The sequence below is a fragment of the Belonocnema kinseyi genome, chromosome 3 (genome assembly GCF_010883055.1).
Source record: "Belonocnema kinseyi isolate 2016_QV_RU_SX_M_011 chromosome 3, B_treatae_v1, whole genome shotgun sequence".
Taxonomy (NCBI): domain Eukaryota; kingdom Metazoa; phylum Arthropoda; class Insecta; order Hymenoptera; family Cynipidae; genus Belonocnema; species Belonocnema kinseyi.
In genome coordinates this window covers 122,321,961-122,332,179 of record NC_046659.1, presented here as the reverse complement: position 1 = coordinate 122,332,179, position 10,219 = coordinate 122,321,961, and the positions used below count along the sequence as shown (strand labels likewise).

The window sequence follows — 10,219 nt, the reverse complement described above, 5'->3', positions numbered from 1 at the left end:
GAGGGAAAGTGCTGAGCAATAAAGGGGGGAATTAGGGGTAAGAAAGTACGGGGTAATGAGGGGAAATGAGTGTGGGGAAGTGAGGTGTAAGGAGGGGCGTGGAAGTATGGGAAATAAGGGGAAGGGAGGAGACAAAATGTAGGGGAACCGAGGAAGAATAAGAAGCGAATAAGTTAGGAGAAGTGTGCGGAAATAAGGCGAGGGAAAGTAGGGAAAGTGACGGGTAGTTGAGGGAGGGTAAGTAGGGGAAGTGTCTCAGTGGGCACAAAATTTGGTGACGTCTTTACGACATCCTATGTCCATGTCGTTTCGGTGTCTTTGCGATAACGTAAAGACATCGTAAGATCATACGACTTATTTACTACATCGTAAAGACACCTTAACGACATGGACATAGGATGTCGTAAAGATGTCGTCAAGATGTTGCAAAGATATCGTAAAGACGTCGACAATTTTTGTGCCCACTGTGAGGGTGTCAAAGTGAGATGTAAGGAGTGGTGTGGAAGTATAGGAAATAAGGGGAAGGGAGGAGAAGAAATGTAGGGGAACCGAGGAAAAATAAGAAGCGGGGAAGTTAGGGAAAGTGAGCGGAAATAAGGCGAGGGGAAGCAGGGAAAGCGGCGGGTAATTAAGGGAGGGTAAGTGGGGGAAGTGAGGAAAATGAGGGCAAAAAACTTGTTGTGAAGTGACGGAACACAGTGGGAGAAATTGACATTGTCGGTTCCAAAAAACACATTATTTTGAAGATTCCAATTAAAAGTCTGACATAGAAAAAAGCGAATTTTTCTGGAGAAAAATGACTGATTAACGCATTTGTTCATTAAATTTGTTCACGGAAATAATAAAATTTATCATTTTATTATGAGGGTTGCTGAAATTGTCATCAAGTTCCCAACTGAAAAGACTGGCATTGAAAAAAACTAAATTTTTTTGCTAAAAACAGCCCGAATAATGCACTTGCCTATTAAATTGGCTTTAAAAAGTCATAAGATTAATAAAAAAATGATGAATTTTGCTAAAATTATCATAAAGTTCCTCATTTAAAAAATTTCACATAGAAAACTCTCTTAGAAATCTTATCAGCTATTTTAAAAATTGTTTTTGTTTAAATCGGTCAATATTTGTGGGCTGTACGTTATTTTAAACCAAAAAAGTAATTTTTTACCAATGTGCGGATGGGGAAGCGAGGAAAGTGTGGGCAGGAAAGTAAGGAGAAATGAGGGAAGGGATGGTAGGAGATGCAGGAGAATAATTGAATGAGAAATGAGAAAGCAGGGGAAATCAGCGAAGGGAAAGTACGTTGAAGGAGGAGAGGGGAAGTAGAGGAAGCTTGGGTCAAGAGGGAGTTGAAAAGTGAGATGTAGTACAGGAAGGGAGTAGAAATTAGGGATAGGGTGTAGAGGGAGTGATCGGAAATAAGTGGAGGGGAAGTAGGGAAGGTTAACGAAAATGATATAAGGAGAAGTAGGAAAAGTGTCCAGAAATGAAGGGAGGGTTATTAGCGATAGTAGTGAAAATGAGGGGTGGGCGAGCTTAATGAAAATAGGGGAAGTAAAGTAGGGGAAGGGTAGGTAAGGGAAAATGAAGGAAGGAAAAGTAGAAGAAGTAAAGGAATTAAGTGAAGGAGAAAATTTTGGTTAAATTTTTATTATTTTCGTTTATGAAATCTACTTTTTTTCGAATTCGTCTCGTTTGGTGAAAATGTAATTGTTAAAGTGAAAATTAAACTATTAAATTTCTGGTAAGAAAGTACGGGGTAATGAGGGGAAATGAGTGTTAAATTTTGATTATTTTCGTTTATGAAATCTAATTTTTTTCGAATTCGTCTCGTTTGGTGAAAATGTAATTGTTAAAGTGAAAATTAAACTATTAAATTTCTGGTTGAAAAATTATCACTTTTAGTTAAAAACTCAACTATTTAGTGAAGAATTCATGTATTTTTATTGAGAAATCGTGTTTTTGTAAAAAATTAATTTTCTTCATTTAAAATTTAACAACTTGGTTTAAATGTAAACTATCTTATTGAATTTTTTTTTATGTTCAAGATGAATCATTTGAGTTAAAAATGAACCTCTTTGGTTTACATCTATTTGTTTTTTAATCTATCTATTTATTTAAATTAAAATTCATGTATTTTCGTTGAGATTCGTCGTTTTGTATAGAAAAATAAACTTCTTGGTTGAAAATTAATCTTATTGGTTTAAAATTTCAAGTTATTACTATTTCTATTAAATAGTAATTACTATTGCTGTTTCGTTTATGGTAGTAAATTAATATTCTTGATTAAAAATCTATATTTTCTAGTTGGCAATTCAACTTTTCGGTTAAAAGTTTATGTTTTTTTCTTTTAAATTCAGCTTTTTTGTTCGAAAATTAATCTTCTTGGTTGAAAATTAATATCCTTGTTTCAAAATTCAAATACTTGGTTGAAGTTCGAACTCTTTCATTGAAAATTGTTTTTTTTTTGCTTAAGATTGATTATTTTAGTTAAAAATTCATCTCTTTGGTTAAAAATTTAAATATTCTTTTGAAAATTTCCTTTTCTTTGCCGTATCATGTTTTACTGATAATTTGTATATTTTATTTATAGTTGTAAATTAATATTTTAAATTGAACATTCATCTTTTCTAGTTAAAAATTCTTTTTTTTTGTAAAAAGTTAATCTTCTTGTTTGAAAAGTAAGATGTTTTGGTAGAGAATCCAACTATTTTGTTAAAAATTTATATTTTTTGGTTAAACATTCAATATAATAGGAACAACTAAACTTTGAAGAAAATTTTTCTTCTTGGCTTGCAAATTCAATAATTTCATAGGTAAGAAAACTGTTTTGTTGAAAATGGCCTTTTTGTTTAAAAAAATCATATTTTTGGTTAAAGATTCATCGATTTTGGCAAAAAAATAAGCCATTTGTTTAAGAATTACACTATTTATTTGAAAATATAACTATTTAGTACAAAATTAAAGTACGAAATTTAGCTTCAAAATTTAAGACATTTATGACAATTCAGTTTTTTTTTTAAATTTACCTCCAGTTGAAAATTAATTATTGTTACTGAAAACTTAACTATTACATTTATGGTAAAAAATTTAGTTCATTTAGTTCAAAACTCAATTAATTTGTTAAAAACTCATGTATTTTGATGAAAACTCATCTTTTTGTATAGAAAATTCATCTCGTTCGTTGAAAATTTATCTTTTCGGTTTAGGATTTTAATGTTTTTTTTTTTAATTCGTCTTTTTTGGATGAATTCAACTGGTTAAAAATTGTTTTTCGTTAAAAATTAATTTTTTAAACTTAAGGTTTAAATATTTCGTGTCTTGGTTAAAAACTGGTCTTTTTTAGTTAGACATACAACTTTTTGTTTGCAAATTTATCTTTCTTGATAAAATATTTTCGTTCTCATTGTAAATTCATCATAACCGGTTTAAACGTTCATTATTTTGTAAGAAATTCGACCTTTTAGCTAGAAAACTTAATCCTTTTAATTGAAATTTGTCTTTTTGGGTAGAAATGTATTCTTTTTTTGTGAAGAATTCATCTATAGTATCTAATTGAAAATTCCTGTAATTTCATCATTACCGGTTAAATCTTTGAATATTTTTTAAAACATTCGACCTTTTAGCTAAAAAAATTAATTCTTTTGTTTAAAGCTTGTCTTTTTGGATAGAAAAATATTCCTTTTTGTTGAAAATTAATCTATTTAATTGTAATTCCAGTATCTTGTTAAAAACCCGACTTTTAGTAGAATATTGAGGTTTTTAATCGAAAATTCATCTTTATATCTTGAAAATTCAAGTATTTGGTTAAAAAATCTATTGTATTGATGAAAACTGTAACTATTTTGTTATAAATTCGTCCTTTCGAATAGAAAGTTCGACTTTTATCGTAGAAAAGTCATCTTTCTTGATTGAAAATTCATCTTTCTAATTTCAAAATACACTTTTTCCTTGCAAATTTAACTATTTGGTCACAAGTTTAATAAACTTGTTGAAAATTCTTCTCTTATGCTTAAAAGTTCAATTATTCAGTTATTAATACAATTCTTCTCAGGGATTTAACGCATTTCATAGAAATTTGAAAAAATGCAAAATAAACCTATAATCCACGTTTAGTGAGTGCTAAAAACAAAACTACTCTCGTCGACTAAAGTTCGGATGGAATAAATTTTTCAACATCAGCTGTCATTTCATATTGAAAGAAGTCAATCGAGTTTCCTTCATGACGGATTTTTTATTTTAGTCAATATTGGGAATACGCCATCATATTTCTTGTTTAATCACATGCCTTAAATTCAATTTTAGGAATTTAGTCGGAAATTCAAATAAAATCTATATCTGCAATATGAAAGAATAATATATAATATGGTTCACAAAAACTTTAAGATCCTTCTAGAGATAACTGGTGAATAGAGAAATATTTTTTTTATTTATGAGTCGTAAGTTCTACGTGAATCGTAACAAGATTTTCGTAATTGTACAAACAGTCCACAGTCCAAAGAAGATTATAGTGTATTTCAAGATATTGTGATACACTAAAAATCTGTAACAAAAGGGTTCTGTTAAATATTAAAAATAAAAATAAAAATTTAATTAGTTAGGGTGTCTACTAACGGGGAAAACATGGAATTACTTGGGAATACAACTTCAAATCAGAAATCACATTTGAAATGTTGGAAAATGTAATATTTTTTATAATTCGTGAAAAAACGACAAACTAATTTTAATGTTCATCTTATTCTGAAAATTCTGTAGTGGGCACCAGTAACAACAAAATTCTCGACACTAACATAGAGTTTTCTGCGCAAATTTTTAATGTTTTATATTTTATTTTAAAGGATTAATTTTTAGATTTTCAAATTTCAACATATGTGACATGGAACGAAGAAACGAGGCTAGGGGTATTTGTAAGTTTCAAAAACATTAAAAAATCATTCAAAACATGAAAAGGTTTTTAGAAATATAAAAAATGTAAATTGTTGAAGGTGTCGAGCACAAAGCTTCTCAAAAATCTTGAAAGATTTCCAGGGAATCAGAAAATTCTTCTCATATTTCTGAGAACATTTTTAATGCTTATTCATTTTGAACAATTGAGTAGTTAGTGAGAGAATAATTTTAAAAAATTTGAAGACATGTCCAAAATTGTTAATAGAGAATGTTAAAGATTTGAAAAGAATGTGTTAATTATACAAAATTTTCAAAAATTTGGAGAAAAAGTACTAAACATTTTGAAAAATATTTAGAAGGCTTAGAAGTTTGTGTAGAAGTCTTAAAAAATATAAAAAAATTACAATTATTTCACAGCGATGTTTCGAAAGTTTGGAAATATTGCAAATGCTTCATAAATGTTTGAAAATTTGAAAATATTTTTAAAAAATGTTTAAGAAATGTACATGTTTGAGGATTTCGAAAAAAGTTTCGAACCTTTTTAAGAATTTTCTAAAGGATTCAAGAAAAAGAATCTTTTCCTAAGATTTCGGAGAAAATGATAAATAATTTTTTTATTTAAAAAAAAAAATTTTGAAAGAAAATTTCAAAAGATTTTCAAAAGCATCAAAAAAATATGAAGATTTTAAAGTCTTTAAAAGTGATGCTTTAAAATTCTTCTCTTCGTAGAAATGTAATCTTTTTGGTTAAAATGCAATTGTTAGGTTAACTATTCTATTTTTGGTTAAAAATTCATTCTATTTTTTTTTTAAATTAAATTTTCTGTTGAGAATTTAACAATTCGATTAAAAATAGGTTTTATTCGCTACTGAAAATTAATTTTCTTAACTGAAAATTTAACTATCCTACTTTTGGTTGAAAATTCATCTATACGGCTTGAAAATTCAACAATTTTATTTCTGGTAGGAAGTTGAACTATTTGGACAAAATTAAATTTCCTGTCGAGAATTCAACAATTTTATTGAAATTATCGTCTTTTTATTGAAAATTTTGAAAACTGAAAATTAAAGTATCCTATTTTTGTTTAAAAATTTGCCTTTCAGTATTGAAAATTCAACTATTTTGGTAAAATGTTAAACTATATGGGTAAAAATTAAATTTTCCGAAGTGAATTCAACAATTCGTTGGAAAATTTTTTGTTGTTAAATATTAATGTTTTTAAACTGAAAATTGACTTATCCTATTTTTGTTCGAAAATTCTTCTTTTTCGCTTGAAAATTCAACTATTTCGTTACGATGATAAACTATTTAGTTAAAAATTAAATTGTCTGTTGAGACTTCAACAATTTCATTGAAAATGTGTTTTTTTTAATTAATGGTTTTAACTGAAAATTTAAGTAATCTATTTTTTAAATTAAAAACTCAACCTTTTTGGTTGAAAATTCAACTATTTTGGTGGACAGTTCAACTGTTTGATTAAAAATAAAATTTTATGTTGAGCATTCAACAATTTGACTGAAAACTCTTTTTTTTTAATTAATTTTTTGTTAAACGGAAATTCAACTATCCTATTTTGGGTTCAAAATTCGTCTTTCTGGCTTGAAAATTCATCTATTTTGTTTATTGCGCAAAATCCAAATATTTGGTTAAAAATTAAAGATTCTGATTATAACTCAACAATTTTATTTAAAATATTGTTTTTTTAAAATGAAAATTAATTTATTCAATTAAAAAAATTAACTCTCCTATTTTTTGGTTAAAAATCCAACTATCTTGGTTGAAAGTTTATCTATTTAGTTAAAAATTAAATTTTTTGTAAGACCACAACAATTTGATTGGAACCTATATTTAAAATAATTTTTTAAACTAAAAATCCAACTATTCAGCTAATCTTTTTATTAATAATTTTTTTAAAGATAAATGTCATATAATATAGTTATAATGTTTAAGTTTATATTTCAAAAATATCAATTATCAATATGAAAAAAAATAAAAGCACAGTTTCTTATGGAGAAATAAATTTCAGTGACATGAATGTTTTTAATCGACTTATAATAATGACAATATTGATATGAAATGTATTCATAACACTAAGACCCAATTGTTCGTATTCAATTTGGTAATAAAAAATTTTTTTGTGAAAAAATCTGACGATAAAAGGAGAATCTTGTCACTAACGAACGTTTTCTCAAAAATCTCGATTTTATAAGACGACACGATATTACAGTATCCTTAACCGTAATGGCAAACCGAGAACAAATCAATTGAGGCTTCGGATGCAAAAAGGAGATATAAAATTATTTATCAGGTAGATACGACTTTGTCAAAAAATAATTTTCTTAAGAATTTTAATTTGTCAATAGCGTCTCTGATTTTTGGGCTCCTCAAAAATACCCACTACGATTTTTGGGCTCCAACTCTTTACGTAAAAAATGTACCCCTCTCTGACACGTAGATACAAGTTTGTCAAAAAATAACTTTTTTTAGAATTTCACAATGTCAATTGAGTCACTGATTTTTGAGCTCCACGATAATGCCCGCTACGATTTTTTTTGGTCCAACCCTTAACGTCAATAATCAACCCTTCTTTACCAGGTAGATACGACTTTGTCAAAAAATAACTTCCTTGAGAATTTTAATTTGTCAATAGAGTCTCTGACTTTTGGGCTCCTCAAAAATACCCACTACGATTTTTGGGCTTCAACTCTTAACGTAAAAAACGAACCACTCTTTGCCACGCAGATACAACTTTGTCAAAAAATAACTTTTTTTATAATTTCACAATGTAAATAGAGTCTTTGATTTTTGGGCTCCTCGAAAATACCCACTACGATTTTAGGCTTCAACCCTGAACGTAAAAAATGAACCGCTCCCTGCCACGTAGATACAACATTGTCGAAAAATAACTTTTTTTAGAAGTCTCTGATCTTTGGGATCCTAGAAAATACCCGCTACGATTTTGGGCTCCAACCCTTAACGTCAATAATCAATTCCTTTCTACCGCGTAGATTACTGTACTCGATAATGCAGTGTATATTTTTTATTTATTTCTTCATTTATTTATTATTATTCATATTTGAATAGTGTCCTATATTACAATGTTCGCATGTGTGACGGTAACCTAATAGATAAAAATTACCATTTTTTGGACTTATTGTATGACATTTAATTACAAAAATTATAATTTTTCTAACAATAAAACTGCGCCAATCGTATCAAACTTGGATAGATATATCCTCAATGCAGAAATACATTACAAATAAAAAAATCTCTCCGCCGCGTGGTTACATTCTCACGGGGCGCTGTGCGCGCGGTTCGCAAATTTTAGTTCATTCTTTTTTTTTGTATCTTGTATAGGTTGACCGTAAAATGGAATTTGTTCTTTTTGATAATTTTTTGTACGATCTAAATTTGAATTTTCAACTTCTCGACAAAATTAAAAAAGTTGTTATGATAATCTTTTAAAGCTTTCAAAAATTAAAGTTTTTCTTCTCGTGACTTTTTTTCATATCATGACTTTTTTTAATCTTGAAAGAAATGGTCAAAAATTTTTTTAACGCGCTCACTTTTTGAAATTTCATTCAAAATAGCTGGTTTGTTAATTTTTTCATTCTTTTTAGGCCTTTACAAAATCTGCCGAAGCAGAATTCAATTTGGTCAATTTTTCAAAAGTAATCGTGCCTACAGAATACATACTACAGACAGATATAAGCCATGGTAAAAATAATTTTTTTTGAATCAGGGGGCCTCAAAATGTGGAGATTCGAGAAAAACCGACAAAGTGAAATGTAACATAAAACCGATACTTTCGCATTAAGATGAGAATGAAAAATTAAACATTTCCAATATGCTGTTTAAAAAAAAAAATGACTGCTTTTGGTATTTTCTAAGAGCCCAAAAATCAGAGACTCTATTGATAAATAAAAATTTGTAAGAAAGTTATTTTTGACAAAGTCGTATCTACATGGTAGAGAGGATTTGATTATTGACATTAAGAGTTGGAGCCCAAAAATCGTAACGGGTATTTTCAAGGAGCTCAAAAATCAGACTCAATTGCCATTGGAAACTTCTAAAAAAAAGTTATTTTTTGACAATGTTGTATCTACTTGGCAGAGAGGGGCTCATTTTTACCGTTAAGGGTGGAAGCCGAAAAATCTTAGCGGGTATTTTTGAGGAGCCTAAAAATCAGAGACTATTGATATTGTAAAATCCTAAAGAAAGTTATTTTTTGGCAAAGTCGTATGTACGTGATAGAGAGGGGTTGATTTTTCACGTTAAGGGTTGGAGCCTAAAAACTGTAGCAGGTATTTTTTAGGAGTCCAAAAATCAGAGACTCCATTCAAGCTGTAAAATTCAAAAAAAGTTATTTTTTGACAATTTCATATCTACGTATTACAAAGGGGTGAATTTTTTACTGTAAATGTTGGAGCCCAAAAATCGAAGTGGGTATTTTCTGGGAGCCCAAAAAATCCCAAAAATTTCGAGAGATTAAATTACCGAAAAATTTCGATTTTTTAAGGGGTTGATTTTGGAAGTTAAGGCTTGGTTTGGCGATTTTTTTTGCGGATTTCAAGAGCCCAAAAAAGCCTAAAATTGTAGTGTAATTGGATTTTTATTATTTAGTGATTTTAAGAAGTGGAGGTTCTGGGTGAATGTAAGCTGACACCTCCACACGAAAATTGATTTTATGAAAAAATTAAAGGAGCCCAAAAACTTTAGTTGACGCCTAAAAAAGCCCAGAAAAGACCAAAATTCTGAGCTATGAAAAATCCCAAAATTCGATTGTGGAGGTGCTAGCTTAATGGACCTGGAAATGTTCCTGTTGTGATTATTTTTAATTTAAAGTATTTTTTACCGTTTTAGTTGATGAAACGTTTGACTAGGTTTCTATGAAATAAGAGAGTTTCATAGCTGATATGAAATGTTACTGTGGATATAGATTCATTAACTACATGAAATGAAAGTATTTTTGGGTAGCCATTTTTAATTTCAGTTTGTTTTGGCGCTTTTAGCTGATGGAGGTTGAGACTTGGTTCATTAAATGTGATAGGGGTAGTTTTTAAATGTTATTTAATTTTATCTTGTAGATAAGGATATGAACAAATTTTTTGGGAAAGTGTTTGTTTTACTTATTCGTAATTGTTTTGTATTTTTCGCTGAATTTTTTTTTGCTTTTTTTTTATTTTGGTTTTTTGGCTGAAGGCAGCCGAGCAGGATTTGGTTACATGCATGAGCGGTGTTTTTTAATTGTTTTTTTTTGTTGGATTGCGGGTATAGCTTCGAGATTTTTGAAGAAGAATAGTGTAATATTTTTTATTTTTTATTTTTTTCGCAG

The 10,219-nt window shown here is 28.8% G+C and overlaps 1 protein-coding gene across 1 annotated transcript in view; it reads right to left on the bottom strand.

Annotated features, from left to right (window-relative positions):
- Nucleotides 1-4,277: 4,277 nt before the first annotated feature.
- Nucleotides 4,278-10,219, bottom strand: part of LOC117169261 (fatty acyl-CoA reductase wat-like) — a 24,246-nt gene continuing 18,304 nt past the window's right edge. Inside the window, exon 11 of the mRNA XM_033355538.1 lies at nucleotides 4,278-4,540. Within this exon, the coding sequence (XP_033211429.1) occupies nucleotides 4,444-4,540 (97 nt within the window). The 3' untranslated portion in view covers nucleotides 4,278-4,443. The remainder of the gene's footprint in view (nucleotides 4,541-10,219) is intronic.